This window comes from Nuphar pumila, chromosome 8, assembly GCF_984573655.1.
Source record: "Nuphar pumila chromosome 8, dmNupPumi1.hap1.1, whole genome shotgun sequence".
Classification (NCBI taxonomy): Eukaryota; Viridiplantae; Streptophyta; class Magnoliopsida; order Nymphaeales; family Nymphaeaceae; genus Nuphar; species Nuphar pumila.
In genome coordinates, this window is record NC_143256.1 from 114754944 (window position 1) to 114773457 (window position 18514).

At 36.8% G+C, this 18514-nt stretch overlaps 1 protein-coding gene across 2 annotated transcripts in view; it reads right to left on the bottom strand.

Moving 5' to 3' along the window:
- The window catches only part of LOC149830303 (chaperonin-like RbcX protein 2, chloroplastic), a 29689-nt gene that overhangs the window by 3830 nt on the left and 7345 nt on the right, over positions 1–18514 (bottom strand). Inside the window, exons 2-4 of one of the 2 annotated variants that reach the window (XM_090016426.1) lie at positions 10828–10919; positions 10492–10549; positions 10335–10400 (exon numbers count right to left, since the gene is read on the bottom strand). In XM_090016426.1, coding sequence (XP_089872552.1) covers positions 10335–10400; positions 10492–10549; positions 10828–10919 — 216 coding nt within the window. The remainder of the gene's footprint in view (positions 1–10334; positions 10401–10491; positions 10550–10827; positions 10920–18514) is intronic. The other variant, XM_090016427.1, reaches the window with a different exon arrangement.

Below are 18514 nucleotides of genomic sequence, written 5' to 3' on the forward strand. Positions count from 1 at the left end.
GAAATAATCTCAAATGGCTTTGAAGCTCTTTTATTAATAATATGAAAAGGAAGAACATCGCTTTTGCAGAGTGCACAAGATGAACATTTTTTATTCTCTAAAAAGGAACATAAACCAGACTTTGGAAGAAGACCATCAGATACAAGTTTTTCAATGAAACCCCGACTACAATGTCCCAAGCGACTGTGCCAGATATCTGGCTTATTACAATGAGATGAATCAAAAATTTCCAATGGACTGGAAGACAGACTCTGAAGACGAAGATACTGAAGAATGCTTGGACGGCTTCAACTGGAGAATTGGAACTGAGGGAATCTCCTTGAAGACGTACATGTTTCATCGTCGCTCCCCCTTAGCGAACGTCTCCTTTGTTTGAAGATCCTTAACATAAACAGGGGAGGGAGTAAATTCGATTGAAGAATTCATATCATCAACAAGTTTAGCCACAGAGACAATGTTCTTTTTAATATTAGGAACAAGAAGGACATTGGACAAGTGAAGTGAGGACTTTGACAGAGGAATATGTGCACTGCCAATATGACTAATGGAGTGATAAGTTCTATCTTCCATAACTATACTACCTTTTTCAAGATAAGGCAATAAGTGAGATAACTTACCCGTATTACCCATGACATGTGTGGCAGCACCAGAATCAATATATCATTCTCCTTGTTCATTTTGCTTGATCATCATTTGTGACAATGCTGATAGCAAAAGTTGTTGCACATCTGCAGATGGTGCTTTCGAGTCCACAGTAGTAGCTGGCTTATTCTCAATTTTGTTTATTTTTCCTTTGTTTTGCAAATTAAACCAACAATCAGCTTTCACATGTCCTCGTTTGTTACATAAGAAGCAAGTGTGCACTCTCCTCTGATTCCCTGCATTAAAAACACCCGAATTATTAGGTATAGGCAAAATACCACGTCCTCCCTGCCCAAAACATCCTCGGCCCCTGCCTCCTTGATTGCCTCTATACCCTCATCCAAAACCTACAGAAGTGTCCATGGCCAAAACTGAGTGAGAACGGGCTGATTCATTTCCTTCCGCCTTTTGTTTCATAATCATCTCATGCTGGAGAAGTTTCGCCTGAAGATCGTCAAAGTTGGGCAAGTGGGGAAGACATGACAAAGTTGTGGTAAACATGTCAAAATCAGGGCCCAGTCCATTAAAAAGTTGTTGTACTTTATCTTTATCTGAAATAGCACTTCTAATAACAGCCAATTGGTTAGTGATACTCTTCATGTGGCCTATGTATTCCATAACTGTCATTGAGCCTTTGTTCAAACTCTAAAACTCATTTTTCAAGTACATAACTCGAGCTTCTGATATCTAAGAGTATGTCTGAGAGAGCTTACTCCATAGTTCTGTTGCAATGCAATCATCTGAAAGAGTCGCCAACACTTCTTGAGAGAGTGTTGACGTAATATAAGCAACCAAAGACTGATCCCGCTTTCTCCAAGCTGTATACTCTGGATTTTTAACAGATTTGGTAATTGTGTCACCCTTCTCATCCTTGGTTTCCTGCAAAATAAGTCGTGATGGTACAGGAATAAAACCATCCAGATGTTCATCGAGATCTTGACTCCGTATAAACGGAAGTATTTGTCTCTTCCATGTCAAGAAATTAGAATGAGTAAGTTTTTCTGTAACAAGCTGATTTAAGAAATTTGCAGAGGGACCGAAAGACGAAAAGGAATCCATATCGATGAAATAATGAATAAGCAAACAAGGCGGGAGGAAAGAAACAAACTGATTTGAGATCACTTAATCAATCAGCAGAGCTTCAATAAAACATGTACTTGCGCAACCAATACTTGAAAGGAAACCTTTTTTTTTTAGGGTTGAGAATGTAAACAATTATAGTCTGCCTATAGATGTTGCGCAGATAAGTACAAAACTGATTTTACTGCTGATTGAAAAGCACACAAATACAAGTTCAAGAATGATATAATAGTGAATGTTGGACTACTAACAACAATATAAAAAAATGAATATGAACGTCCAACAATATAAAAAAAATATGGAATACAAAGGAAACGATTCAGACTAGTGCAAGTTGTATATTAAAAAGAAAAATCACAACTTAGATTGGGTGAGGATTATCTGATATAACTTATTGACTTAGGGACAAAAGACAAATAGCATTAAGTTAAAGAAATCAGAATAGAACAATAATGACGTACAACAAAAGAAAAAGAATTGAGGGGGATTTACGACAGAGGTTTAAGGAAAAGAGTATTGAGGGCTGCGTGTGGTGCTTTGAGGTCTGCAGGTATTGGGGTCTGCACTATACATGATTTGAGATCATTAGGTTCAGAGAGTTATAAAGCAATGAGGGGTCCCGATAGATATAGTGATAGAAGTCTGGACGAATATAAAGATGATGAACAGTATGAAGAATAAGCGAAGGAGAAGAGGACCAAAAATTTTACCGTCAGGGATTTAAAAGACAGTATGACAGGAAACGAAGATCTTGTTAAACGATTCTCTGGTAGGGTTCTGCAACCTTGCTCTGATACCATATGAGATGCCTTGAGAAGTCTCTACCGCAATCCAATCTGCACAGAAAACAGAAAAATAGAGAGAGAGAGAGGGAGAGATGCACAATGGCTAGGGCGGCTCAAGCACACATAACCTCCAAGCCCTAATCGTTATAAAGTAAAAGCAATTTTACAATGGGACGATATTACAAAAATGCCATTAATGAAACAACATTTTGCGTGTTTTATTGACGTGCGTATCAATCTGGATCCAGATCCATACGCATGCTCAGCATTGTGCGTGTTTTATTGACGCGCATATGGATCTGGATCCAGATCCATATGCATGCTCTATTTTAACACAATACCCACTTGCTTTCTTTGCAACAAAAAGGGGCACATCAAAGCTAATTGTTGGTTTAATCCTCAAAATAGAGGAAAGCAATCAGAGACAAGAAAGGAAACAAATAAATTGAATAATAGTGGAGAAGTCAAAGAGTTATTATCTGCCTTAGCTGAATTGAATCTGAAACAGAATGATCAATGCACTTGGTATGTTGATTCTGAAGTAGCTACTCATGTTACTGGTGATGCTGGTAAGCTTATAAATCTTGTTCCTTATGTTGGCAGAAATAATATAGTCACTGGAGATGGGTCTCATCACCATATTTCTCACATTAGAAACTCTGTCATCCCTATGCTCAACTTTTCTCTTGCTCTTTCAAATGTCATTCATGCTCCTAACATAAAAAAAAAATATTGTTTATGTCTCTAAGCTTGTAGATGACATTAATACTGAAATGAAATGGGGATCTTCGAAACACGAACTTTGATTAACAAGAGCAAGTGTCAAGAATGACACTAAAGCATAACCCTTAAAAAGGGTATAACTGGAAACAAATTAAAAATAAAAATGTATTCTTTATTGATATGAAAAACCAATTGCTTAAGAAGCATTGGAGTGAAATACAAGAGGGGCTGCACCCCTTTATATACACAGCTGAAAGAGGACTCAATAGAGCTGTTGGGCACAGTCCAACAGCTCTATTTAGAGCTGTTGGAATGTGTCAGTCCAACAGCTCTATTAAGAGCTGTTGGACTGTGTCAGTCCAACAGCTCTATTGCTAGTCAAGTCTGGACAGGACTTGACTAGCAACAGTCATTCTAGTTCAAACTGAACTAGATGACATAAAGACAAAAAATAAAAATAAAGAAAAAAAAATACAGAAAAGAAAGAAATTAAAAATGTATTTATATATATATATATATATATATATAATAATAATATAATATTATTATATATACATATATGTACAGTTTTACATTTTAACACTCCCCCTCAAACTTACGGTACAATGAGCGAAAGTTTGTCTAAGAGAAAGTGAAATCGGGGAGCAGCGAGAGGCTTTGTAAAGAGGTCTGCTAACTGATATTCTGAAGTGACATATGGCAGATCAATTATCCCGTGTAGATATTCCTCTCTGACGTAGTGACAATCCATTTCGATGTGTTTGGTGCGTTCGTGGAATGTTCTGTTACTGGCAATGTAGATCGCACTTTTGTTGTCACAACACATTTGTGAAGCCTTTGTTGCTTCAACTCCCATGTCAGCAAGCAGTCGTCGGAGCCAAACTACTTCCATGGTCGTGGTTGCCATGGCTCTGTATTCAGCTTCGGTGGATGAGAGAGATACCTTCTGCTGCTTTTTACACCTCCACGAGATTAATGATTCCCCTAAAAAGACACAAAAGCCAGTGGTTGAGTGTCTGTTATTGGGATCATCTCCCCAATCAGCATCAGTATATGCAATTAAATCAAGAGAAGAGGAGGAAGATAAGAAAAGTCCTCGTGAAAGAGAGGACTTGATGTATCTGATAATACGCATGACTGCTCCCATATGAACAGAAGTAGGAGCATGTTGAAATTGACTTGCTGTATGAACAACATGTGTTATATCTGGTCTGGTAATGGATAGATAGGAAAGTGCCCCGACAAGCTGTCTGTAAGGAGTAGGGTCTGCAAGAAGTTCTCCATCATCAATCTTCATTTTAACATTAACAACTTCTGGAGTGTCAACTTTCTTATCATCAGTAATACCAGACCTGAAAACAATATCAAAAGCAAATTTAGTCTGAGATAATAAATATCCTCTAGGAGAATAAGCAACTTCAATGCCTAAAAAATATCTCAACAAGCCCAAATCAGTCATTTCAAAATGAGATTTAAGAAGTGTTTTGATTGTTTCAACTCCCTGTTTATCGCTTCCGGTGATGATCATATCATCCACATAGAGAAAAGCACAATGATCCCTGCATCAGAATTCTTAATAAACAAAGCAGTGTCAGTTAAACAGAATTGAAAACCAATATCAATCATAACACGACTAAACCTATCATACCAAGCTTTTGGTGCTTGTTTAAGTCCATAAAGAGCTTTTTCTAAGCGAAGGACTTTACCCTTAGGAATACTTAGACCAGGAGGGGGTTCCATATATACTTCTTCAACTAGCTTTCCATTTAAAAAAGCATTTTTGACATCCATTTGAAAAATAGACCATTTTTTGATAGAAGCTAAGGCAATTAAGGTTCGGACAGTAGTCATACGAGCCACCGGAGCAAAGGTTTCTTCATAATCAATCCCATATTCTTGGGCATAACCTTTGGCTACTAAACGGGCTTTATATCTTTCAAGAGTACCATCACTCTTTGTTTTAATTTTATAAACCCATCGACATCCTATAGTTTTCTTCCCTGGAGGAAGATCTTGAATATTCCATGTAGAAGCCTTTTCAAGTGCATCTAATTCAACTTTCATGGCTTCTATCTATTTGATATCATTTTTTGCTTGAAAATATGTGGATGGTTCTTCATATAAGTGAATTAATGCAATAACTGCCCTATATGTGGGTGAGAAAGACTCGTATGATACAAACTTTTCTGGAGGCCTCGAGATCCGGGATGATTGTCTAGTTGGAATGTTAGAATATTTCTCAAGTGCACATGGAGTATTAGACTCTTGTCGCCTGGAATATTGAATACTAGTATCTCTATGAACTTCTTCATTTTCAACATTAAGATCAATAATTCTTGGATCATCATCAAAGTTACAATCAAGGTCATATTCATCAGATGTTGATGTTAGATCTAGCAAAAAGGAGTACTCAGTGACGTCTTTTAATTTTCTAAAATCAAAGAAGCTCTCCTTTTCAAGAAAGGAAACATTTCTAGACACATATAGTTTATTATTTTTGAAGTCAAAACATCTATAACCTTTCTGGTTTTCAGCATATCCTAAAAAGGCACAGGGAATCGCACGAGGGGAAAGTTTATCATTTTTGTCAGTAAATATGAAACATTTGCACCCAAATATTCTTAATCTAGAGTAGTCTGGAGAAATGTTCATAAGTTTTTCAATGGGAGTGATATTTTGTAACGAAGAAGATGGCATCCTATTAATGAGATAGGTGGCAGTTAAGGCAGCTTCTACCCAAAAGTCTTTAGGGACTTGATTTGCTATTAATAAAGTTCTAGTGGTTTCTATAATATGGCGATGTTTTCGTTCTGCCATTCCATTTTGTTGAGGTGTATAAGGACAAGATCTTTGATGTGTGATGCCATGCAATTTAAGATAATTTTGAAAATCTGTGGATAAAAACTCTCCCCCTGAATCTGTGCGAAAAATAGTAATATCATTTTGAAATTTGTTTTTAACCATATTATGAAAAGTTTGAAAGTATGAAAATACTTCAGACTTATGTTTGAGAAAGTACATCCACGTATGTCGGGAGAAATCATCGACAAAAATAACATAGTAAACAAATCCTCCTTTAGAAATTACTGGTGCAGGACCCCAAACATCCGAGTGTATTAATTCAAGTGGTCTTGAAGAGAAAAAGGTTCTGTTCTGAAATGGTAATCTTTTCATTTTGCCGAGAATACAATCTTTACAATCAAATGATTCAGAGTTACAAAATTTCCCTAGATTTGGAAAATGTTGGATTTTGGCTATATGTGGGTGACCAAGTCTCTTATGCCACAGTTCCAACTCTATTTTTTGAATATTATAACAAAAAGCTTTCTTCGGCATTTCCAAAAAATCCATGTAATAGAGTCCTCCTTCTCTATGGCCTTCCCCAATCAGCTTGCCTGACTGGCGATCCTGTACCCAACAACCATGAGAAGAAAAAGAAATATTACACCCATAATCAGAAATTTGAGATACAGATAAAAGATTTAAATTTAATTTGGGAACATGTCTAATTTCTGGAATAAAAAAAATTTTTGTTTTATAAATTTTTTCAAAATCTCCTATTCCTTCTATTTCAAGAGAAGTCCCATCAGCAGTAAAGACCTTTGACACACTTGTTTTATTTTTAACACATTTGGATAGACTTTGATTATTTGGGGTCATATGAAAAGATGCACCAGAGTCAAGAAGCCAAGAAATTTTACCTAAATCAGAAAAAGATGAAGCTGCTGCGCCGGTTGAAGCTTCAGATGAGGAAGAGGCACCTTTGATGAGAGGTTGAAGGCTCTCCATTAGTTGGGCCAGGGAAACTGGTGCATCCTGATCTTTAGGCTCCGATCCAGCAATTGCAGCTCTTTTTTCTCTCAGCTCCTTAAGTTTGGGACATTGTGGCCTGTAGTGTCCCGGTTCATGACAGTGATGACAAATAACTTTCTTCTTATCATAGTCACCATTTTGTCGGTTAAAGTGAGGAGGCCTATATGATCGAACATGATTCCCTGGTCTAGACACGGCTAAAACGGAATCATCTTCAATTTTTAAAGAACCTTTCCGGAGACGATTTTCTTCCATTGTTAACTCTTCAATAGTTTCAACAATAGAAGGAATTTTTCCCCGGTGAAGTAGGGCCGATTTAGTGGTTTCAAATTCCGGCCTTAATCCAGTGATAAACTGGTAAAAATGTTCAACATCGAGTTGTTTCTGACGAAGCTCGATGTCTTCGGCACAATGCCACTTTGGTTCTAAAAGGGAAAGTTCTTCCCAAAGTTCGGACAACCCATTGTAATATTCACGAATAGTTTTGTCTCCTTGTGTCATCATTCGAACTTTTTCTTGGAGGTTGCACACGTGTGCAATATCTTTAAGGGAATACATATTCTTAAGGTATTCCCATGCCTTATCGGCATGATCAAATTTGGCAAGACTTGAGCATTTTTTAATGTCAACGCTATTGATAAGCCATGACATTATCTTCGCATGAGATATTCTCCATTCTTTCCATTTCTTCTCGTATGAGGCAATAGCCGTGATTTTCTCTTCTTCCGATAGAGGGACGTCTTTATCTCCCTCCTTTTTAGTAAGAGATAGCTTAGGTTCCGAATCGGAACCATCCACAATCCCCCATAAGCCTTTTCCCCATATATGGTGCTTCATGATTGAAGCCCATGTTACATAGTTCGTATCGCTTAGTTTCATAGGCATGATGGTGACTTTATCATTGTCATCCATCGATTACAAGGAGAGAAATAATAGGGATAGAAGAGAAACAAGAAGGAAAATGAGAAAGAAAGAAAGAAAAAAACAATACAACAAGATGTGAAATCTTCTCCAATGAAGTGATAAAACACTTCTCTTCAAGTGGCGAACACTTTTGCAAACGGGCACAGAAACCGAGGCAGCTTTTCCTCAAGATTTAGTACTTCCGCGGCTCTGATACCATGAAATGAAATGGGGATCTTCGAAACACGAGCTTTGATTAACAAGAGCAAGTGTCAAGAATGACACTAAAGCATAACCCTTAAAAAGGGTATAACTGGAAACAAAATAAAAATAAAAATGTATTCTTTATTGATATGAAAAACCAATTGCTTAAGAAGCATTGGAGTGAAATACAAGAGGGGCTGCACCCCTTTATATACACAGCTGAAAGAGGACTCAATAGAGCTGTTGGGCACAGTCCAACAGCTCTATTTAGAGCTGTTGGAATGTGTCAGTCCAACAGCTCTATTAAGAGCTGTTGGACTGTGTCAGTCCAACAGCTCTATTGCTAGTCAAGTCTGGACAGGACTTGACTAGCAACAGTCATTCTAGTTCAAACTGAACTAGATGACATAAAGACAAAAAATAAAAATAAAGAAAAAAAAATACAAAAAAGAAAGAAATTAAAAATGTATTTATATATATATATATATAATAATATAATATTATTATATATACATATATGTACAGTTTTACATTTTAACAAATACTTCAATTGAGTTTACTCATTTTTTTGTTCGTGTCAAGGACCTTCACACGACAGAAACGTTCGCTGAAGGAAAACGACAAGGGAATATATACGTGTTCCAAGAGAATCCTTTCACTCGTGTTCAACCTGTTGATTCCACCTTGAAACTCACATCATCATCTTCTTCGATTCCTCCTGAGAGTGTTTTTATTCTTTTTGAATGATTTGAGCTGAATCTCATTGTAGTAGTTATTTTATTGAAAATCTTGTTTCAAGCAGTCTTATTCCCAAGTCAAGTCTAAGTTTAAGTGTCAATGATAAAAAATGTTCTAGTTGTCTTCAGTGTAAGAGTCTTGTTCTTCCATTTCATTCTATTAATAAAAGAGCTTCAAGACCGTTTGAAATTATTTATTCTGATGTTTGGAGTCCGACTCCAATTCCTTCTATGTCTGGAATCAAATATTATCTCATTTTTGTTGATAGTTATTCTCGGTATACATGGATCTTCTTTATGAAATATAAATTTGAGACCTTCAAGTTATTTCAGAATTTTCATTCTTTTATTCAAAATAAATTCTCTGATAATATCCTTTGTTTCCAATGTGATGGAGGGGTGAATTCTCTTCAAATGACTTTATTAATTTTCTCCAGACAAATGAAATACCCTTTTTTATTGTTTCACAATAGGGTTCGTTCAAAGAAAGGATTATAAAACTTAGGTAAACATTCTTGTTCCTCTTCATCATTGAAGCTCTTTTTTCGACCACACACACACACACACATATATATAGAGAGAGAGAGAGGGAGAGGGAGATGTTCCATCCACCTCTCCTCCCCTTCAAAATTCATATGTAGATGTGGCTTTTTGGCAAATCTGACCATATGGATGTGGTCTCCATGGCTGAAAACCTACAAATAGACTCTTGGATCAAATTTTTTCGGTGTAGGTAGGATTTTACAAGGATCTAAAAATCAATAGTTCTAAAGTTTCTGAAAATTTTTATGCTACAAAATCCTACCTATAGATCGAAGGGTCTATTTGTAGGTTTTCGGCCATGAAGATCACATCCATATGGTCAGATTTTAGAAGAAACGTATTTTTTTGAATTTATAACCCGAAGAAACCGCACCCGGCACGAAGACCTAGTTGCGCTGGCTCAACCTGCCATACCTACGGTCGTCATGCCGGCAGCGTAAAACTCCGAGGCTAGGACCCCTTCCCCCAAGACCTATGCTACGCATTGGCTTGCGCAGAGGAGCAACACCCATGAGAATCGAACCTTGACTGCCCGTCTAGCAGCCAAAGGCCCCACCCCACTATGCCAACCCCCCTTGGAGCGAAGAAACATATCTATATAAGAATTTTGAAGGGGAAGGCAGGTGGGTGGACCATCCCCTATATATATACACTTGTGAGCTATGACCATCAAATGGCTTGACTTGAGCAAGAAAGATGTCAGAGAAGAATAACATATTTCTGAGATCCAAAGGAACCAACTGGAATGCCCTCTATTGGCAGGCATTACAATTTAGAGGATCTGCTCAATGATCCATTTTGCAAAAGGGATAGTTTTCTGCATGACATTCTATTTTGTAGCAAACCAGATTTCCTTGCATAACTTTATTGAAGCACATGCACACAAAGAGAGAGAGAGAGAGACCTTGAACCATTTACTATAAAGATGAAGACGAGTTACCATCACTCGCTCAGCCAGATCTTGCTTTTCCTGTGAGTTTGTTTTCTAGTTTAGGATGAGAAGTTAAGGCAACATTTTAAGGAGGATAAACAAGAGATTCGTACAGCTTCAAAAGCACTACCTTAACAAGGCTTCGTATGAAAAGCCTTCCATCAGCAGGCTTATTTGTCACTATAAAGCTGCATTTAAGATGAAACAACAGTTTGGGTAAGAGATGTCATCATTCCTTATCTTCTTTCATCACCATAAGCAACATGCAGAAAACAATGATCAATAATAGAACAGAATCATGATGCACTGTTTTTCTTTTTCCAGTTGAAACCAGATTAAATTTTAAGTAAAAAGCTTCCATCATTGGAACAACAAATGGAAATTGGGAAACCATTAGCCTTGATCTTTCTTCGAATATTTAAACCAACTTCAACTGGAGACCTGCCAAATTTAGAGATCAACTTACTTATAAAACCACCTGTACTGTGTTGGATTCATCTCATACAGCTGGTTGAGGACGGTCCTCACTGCTTTGTATGTGAAATAGTTGAGCAATTGCTGAAAATTCAGATGGATGATTACAGTAGGTGAAAAAATGATGATATCATAACAGGGCTACATTTATTGTAGCAATCTTTCATTTTGAATTGAATACTGAAACTTTTCCCTGGATTTAAAATATCAAGAGTCAGGAATATGTAGCTAAAGTTCATAATAACCAATGAATGCAGACTTAGGTTTTTAGATCAAGATCCTTTCCGAGACACAATCATTCCAATAAGTAAAAACTAATGACCATAACGGGCCTAATTTTAATATAGTAATCTTTTTTTTTAGTTAAATACTGAAACTTTTAGCTGGATTAAATGTCAACAGTCATAGGGATATCTAGAAGCTAAACCACATATTAACCACACAAGACAGGACCCTTCCCAAGAAACAAACTCATGCTTACAGAGCATGTCTTGGCATTAGGCAAGAGCTTTATTTTCAGCAATTCTTTACATGAAAGCATCCCAGCCAAAAGATATACCCTTTTTTCGAAGAAAAAGGAAATTTGATTTCAGAAAAGAAAATTTAGCACAGCATTAACAGTTTGCAGGGTGATCAGCAGTGATCATACAAAAACAGGAAGACATAAAGGTTCAGGGCAAAGTAAAAAAGAGAGAAGAAAAAATAGTAGCAGCAGACAACAGGAAGGATTCTCATCATGTTGAACCATGCAATGCTGGAAAGTTGGAAGATGAGGGAAACCAAAATCTGAATCTGAGCCACCAATGGTCGAGCAATGTACACTCTTGCTTGGTACAGAGAGTCACATGGAAGAACATCACTAAGAACTCTGCTCCACAGCAGGATGCTCACCCAAACAAACATTAGCAGCAACACAAACCAAACAGCTGGACTTATTGTAAATATATCCATTGTGTGAACACATGGCTGTACCGATTCAAGCAAGCAAAATAATGCACGGGATACATGTAAGAGAATACCACAGTGTGCATACACAAAGTATTCATACCTTCATAGATTAAAGAACACATGCAACATGCACATCATAATGGCAATCTTACTGAGGATAAAGGGGAGAGAGAGAGAGAAACGATGTGTGAAAATCGTGTATTTTATATTTATATATATATATATATGTGTGTGTGTGTGTGTGTGTGTGTGTGTGTGTGTGTGTGTAAAGAGACTCTCTCTCTCTTAGATCCTCATAATTGGTGAGATGATATCAAATCCAAAGGAGAGAAGAAAGGTTTCTCTCAAACTTGAAAGTGAAATAGAAGTTGGATTATCATGATCACTTTCGGTGCTTCCCCATACACCCTAAGAATGACTATTTTGGAGAGTGACTGATTGGTTTGAGTTCTTTTGCTGTTGAAAGATAACATGAAAGACAAGATTACTGCAGGTCATTTGAATCAGCACCTAGTACTGAGTGAGTTTCAAATTTTGTAAGATTTTCAAGAAGTTTAAAGGCCTATTTTCATATTCAATATTTGTATCATTTCTGGCCTGATTTGAGCCATTTGTTGCTGGGACTTGGTTCCTTTTATGTTATTTTTTAAGGAAAAACATGAAGAACTACATGTCTTGTGATTTTGAGTGCTGTCACGGAAGTATTATTGATTTATATGAATGAAAAAAAGAGAGGAGCACAACTCATTTTTGAGTATGCTATGTATTCTGAGGTTTGTGGTGTTAGCAGCATGTTGAAGACTGTGTTGGTGTGTCTGACTTTTTTCTAAGATTGTATGGTTGGATTGGCTGATACTCATTGAAATGTAAGGAAGTAGTTCTTTTGTGTGCGTGCCCAGTGCTTGGTGAATTGCTTGATTGACAGAAGATCACTTATAAGACCTTCATATTTGAATACTTGTTGTTTGGCTGCAAGTTGAATTCTTTCACTTCATAAGGTTAACGGAGAAAATAAAATGCATGCTACAAAGTGAGGACATCCTTGCATTTAGAGGCATTCTAGAGGGTGTAGTGACTGCAGTCACACCTACCTGCATTGCCTACCAATTTGACTTACCTACCTACCTGACTTGCCTACCAATTTGACCTTTTCACCCTATTCAAAGTTCACTCCTAATGCTCTTGATCCATTTATTTGGTTAATAGATCCGGTTCTTGTTTTTCTGTTTCAGATTCTATTCAGACAACCGACAGTAATATATTTTTTTCCATGAGGAATGGGGAAACCACTCTCGGGATCAGAGACATAATCGTGCTAGCTAAGCCTGTTGTACTTATGGTTGCTTTCCCGATGGTGTAAACCCGTGGTGCACCCATTGCCCCTAGGGAGTGTAATGAAGTGCCGAATAAGAGGAGTGATATCTTCAAGAGCAAGCAAGAGAGCACGCACATACACAAATAGCCATTAATGGGCAAGATTACAACAAAACCACAAAAGTGGCAAAACACCCAAAAGAAGAGGAAAAAATATATTCCACTCAAGAAGGCTTCAAAGAAGCTTACAATACAATGGGGAAAACCCATTTATTTATAGGCACAAGGAGAGGACCCTTGGAAGGGCTCCTAAGGGACGTTGGAGCTCTTCCAACGGTCACAAATATGACCGTTGAAGGCTCCAACATCCCTTAAGGGTGGTTTTTCCAAGGTAAAAAGAAAAAGGAAAAAGAAAAAAAAAAGGAAAAAGGAAAAGAAAAAGAAAGTGTAAAAATATACATGTGGCATGATATAGAAAAATTACTTTTTTACCCCTAGTGAGTATTACAAAGGGAATACATATATTTATATATGTAGATAGACACATAGACATATATACGTAAAGTATATATGTGTATGTGTCATAATCTATATATATATAAATATATATATATATAGCATATTTTAACACCCCCCTCCCTCAAACACATGGGGAGATCACCGAGAGTTTGCTAAGAAGAAAGTAAAAACGAGGCGATGACAATGCTTTGGTGAAGAAGTCCATCAATTGGTGTTCAGTAGGAACATATGGAAGTTGAATGTGCCCCGTAGGAACTCATCACGAACATAATGGCAGTCCATCTCTACGTGCTTTGTTTGTTCATGGAAGGTGTGGTTGTTGGCAATATAAATAGAACTCTTGTTGTCACAACACAACTTCGAATGAGTTGAGAATGAGACGCCCATATATTTAAGCAAACTTCTCAACCATACAATCTCAGTGTTGGTAGTGGTCATCGCACGATACCCCGCTTCGGTAGAAGAGAGAGATATTTTTTGTTGCTTCTTACACCTCCATGAAATAAGTGACTCACCAAAAAACACACAATAACCTGTTGTGAAAATACGATCATTAGGGTTACCCCCCCCAATCAGAGTCAGTATAAGCAAGTAAAAAAAGAGATGAAGAGAAGGGTAAGAATAATCCTTTAGTTATGGTGTTTTTCAAATATCTGATAATCCTCATAATTGCGGTCATGTGAATGGTAGAAGGGGCAGTCTGAAATTGGCTTGCACTATGAACCGCATGCGAAATATCGGGTCTGGTGATAGATAAATATGTTAGTGACCTAATTAACTGACGATAAGAAGTGGGATCTGCTAAAGGAGTGTCATCACTGGCTCTCATCTTGGCGTTGATCACTTCTGGAGTCTCCACCTTCTTGTCATCTGTTAGCTCAAACCGAGTAATGATGTCGGAGCCAAGCTTCATTTGAGAGCGGACATACCCCTTGGGGGAGTATGCAACTTCAATTCCTAAAAAATACCTTAGAAAACCAAGGTCAGACATATTAAAATTTTCTTTTAAAACATTTTTAATAAATTCAATACCTTTTAATCATTACCTGTGATGATCATGTCATCCACATAGAGTAGCAAAATTGTTATGTATTTATCAGATTTTTTAACAAACACGGCAATATCAGTATAATAAGAAGAAAAACCATTATCGAGAACTACTTTGCTAAAGAGATCATACCAAGATTTTGGTGCTTGTTTAAGACCATAGAGAGCTTTGTTTAACTTTAGGATATTTTCTTTGTAATGAAAAGAGGCGGAAGCTCCAATGGAGTAAAAAACACTCTTTAAGAGTGACCTCAAGAGCCAAGAACACAAACACTAAAAGTGCATACACAAAACTCTCAAAAGTAGAAAATGACTTAAAGTCATAAGTTGGATTGATTGAAGAAAGGAAGAGAAGGGTAAAAACTCAATGCTTACAAGAGGAGAATACCTCCTCTATTTATAGAGGAGGGAGGCTCAAAGAAGGGACCACAAGGGGCTAGCTTGTAGTCGTTGGGAGCCCCAACGGTCAGAAATCTGACCGTTGGGGACCCAACGACTACAAGTGTGGGCCCTTATGGTCTTACAAAAGGGGAAAAAAGAAAAAGAAAAAAAGTAAAAAGAAAAAGAGAAAAAGTAAAAAAGTAAAAAAGAAAAAATATATTGTGGTTTTACAAGAATACCCCTATCGGGTATTTCACTAAAAAGGAAACTGTATATATATACATATATGTATATATATACTTATATATATATACGAATGTATATATATAAGTATATGTATATATATATATACATATTTTAACACGCCCCCTCAAACTTTACGGGGAGAAGACCGAAAGTTTGCTAAGAAGAAACATAAATCGTGGAGTTGGGAGCGCCTTGGTGAAGAAGTCAGCTAGTTGATACTTTGAAGTAACATATGGTAATGAGATAGTCCCTCTGAGATATTCGTCTCGAACATAATGGCAATCCATTTCGATATGCTTGGTTCGCTCATGAAAGGTGTGATTGCTGGCAATGTATATCGCACTTTTGTTATCACAGCAGAGCTTGGTGGGAGTGGAAATGTGGACGCCCATGTCACTAAGGAGACTCCTGAGCCATACGATTTCCATAGTTGTCATTGCCATGGCCCGATATTCAGCTTCAGTGGATAACAGTGAAACCTTCTGTTGCTTCTTGCATCTCCACGAAATGAGGGATTCACCTAAAAAAATATAAAGACCCGTTATTGAGATACGATCATTGAGATTTCCTCCCCAGTCAGCATCAGTAAAAGCAGTTAAGTCAAGAGATGAGGAAGAGGATAAGAAGAGTCCCTTAGATATAGTATTTTTGATATATCGCACAATTCTCATTACGGCTGCCATATGAACCGAAGTAGGTGGATGCTGAAACTGGCTTGCTGCATGAACCGCATGAGCTATATCTGGACGTGTGATGGATAGATAGGTGAGAGATCCGATTAATTGATGGTAGGGGGGTGGATCCTCAAGAAGAACACCATCTCCAAGTCTCAGTTTCGCATTAATAACTTCGGGAGTCTCAACTTTCTTTTCATCAGATATTCTTGATTTGGTACAAATTTCTGCAGCTAATTTCATTTGAGATAGGATGTATCCTCGCGGGGAATAAGCCACTTCAATCCCTAAAAAATATCTCAAATATCCAAGATCAGACATATCAAAAGTTTCTTTTAGCATAGACTTTACATCATTTACTCCCTTTTTGTTATTCCCAGTGATGATCATATCATCAACATACAGTAGAAGCATAATAATGGAGTCATCTGTCCTTTTAACAAAAAGTGCAGTGTCAGTATAGCAAGAAGAAAATCCTAAATTGATTAATACATTACTAAACCTATCATACCAAGCTTTAGAAGCTTGCTTAAGTCCATATAAAGCCTTTTTTAATTTCAAAATTTTTCCATTTAAATTCATACCTGGAGGTGGTTCCATATAAACTTCTTCATTTAAATTACCATTCAAAAAGACATTTTTGACATCAAGTTGAAAGATTGGCCATTTTTTAACAGAGGCTATAGCAATAAGAGCTCGAACACTAGTCATTCGAGCAACTGGGGCAAAAGTTTCATCATAATCTACCCCATACTCTTGGGCATATCCTTTGGCTACCAACCTAGCCTTATATCTTTCCAATGAACCATCACTCTTATTTTTAACTTTAAAAACCCATCTACATCCAATGGGTTTCTTGTCATTGGGAGGATCAACGATTTCCCAAGTTTGCGCCCTTCCAAGAGCATTAAGTTCTAGTTTCATAGCTTCATTCCAATGAGCATATTGTTTAGCATCATTGTAATGAGATGGTTCATGAAAAGAGTGAAAAGCAAGTAGGCATGCTCGAAAGTTAGGAGAAAAAGAATCATAAGAAACAAATCTATTGGGTATTTTGGAAATCCGATTTGATTTTCTTTGAGAGGTCTCTTCGATTGACTCACTTTGAGAAAATTTTTCAAGGGCACAAGGAGGATTTCTTTCATTCCTTCTAGAGTAGACTTGTATTTGTCTTGAAACATTTTCTTCTAAGTTTTGATTATCATTTGGATGTTAAAAATGATTTTCACCAAGGGGTTCACTAGGATCAATATGATCATCTATGATGTTTTCTTGAGGCAATAAGTCAAATAAAAAAGAATAATCAATATTTTCATTTGGTTGGTGCGAAAAACCATTTTCTTCTTCTAGGAATGTGACATCTTTTGAGATATAAAGTTTGTTTTTGAGTATGTCAAAACATCTATAACCTTTTTGTTTTTCGCTATATCCCAAGAAAATACATTCAATAGCCCTAGGAGAAAGTTTATCATTTTTGTGAGTTAGAACAAAGCATTTACATCCAAAAATCCTTAGTCTTTTATAATCGGGAGACATATTGTAAAGTTTTTCAAATGGAGAAAGATTTTTCAAAGAGGATGAAGGGGTTCTATTGATAAGATACGTTGAGGTTAGAACTGCTTCGGCCCAAAAGGATTTTGGGATATTTTTTGAAATTAATAGCGTTCTTGTCGTTTCTATTATGTGTCTATGTTTTCTTTCCGCAAGACCATTTTGTTGCGGAGTGTTGGGACAAGAACGTTGATGACAAATTCCATTTTCTTTTAAATAGCTTTGAAAATCATTGGACATATATTCGCCTCCCGAATCGGACCTAAGAATAGATAGATTTCCCAAAAATTGATTTTTAACCATTGCATGGAATTCTTTAAAGAAGGAGATAACTTCGGATTTGCGACTTAGGAAGTAAATCCACGTGAATCGAGTGAAGTCATCAATAAAGACCACATAATACGAAAATCCTCCTTTAGACAAAATAGGGGAAGGTCCCCACACATCGGAATAAACAAGTTCAAATGGTCGAGTGGTAAAGTAACTTCTTTAAGGAAATGGAGTAGCTTTAGATTTCCCAAAAATGCAATCTTTACAAGTCATGTGATTGTCTTTACAAGTATTGTTCAAAAACGGAAAAAGAGACATTTTTACAAAATTTAGATGACCAAGTCTCTCATGCCAAATTCCAATACTTTTGTCTTTTACAAGATTGCAAGATGATTTAGATGGAAGAGTCAAAAAGTCCATAAAATAGAGATCACCCCTTCTATGGCCTTGCCCAATCAGCTTCCCTGACTGGAGATCCTGCACGGTGCAATCTTTAGGTGAGAAAGAGACTTGACATCCATGATCGGTGATTTGAGAAACGGAAAAAAGATTTAAATTAATTTTTGGAACGATTCTTACTTTGGGAACGAAATTTTTTTGAGAATTTTTAAAATCAAGCGTTCCAATACTTTTAATTTTCAATGATGTTCCATCGGCCGTTGAAACATAAGAGGATATGGGTTCGGAAAAAATATTTGAAAGAGAGTTTTTATGAGATGTCATATGAAA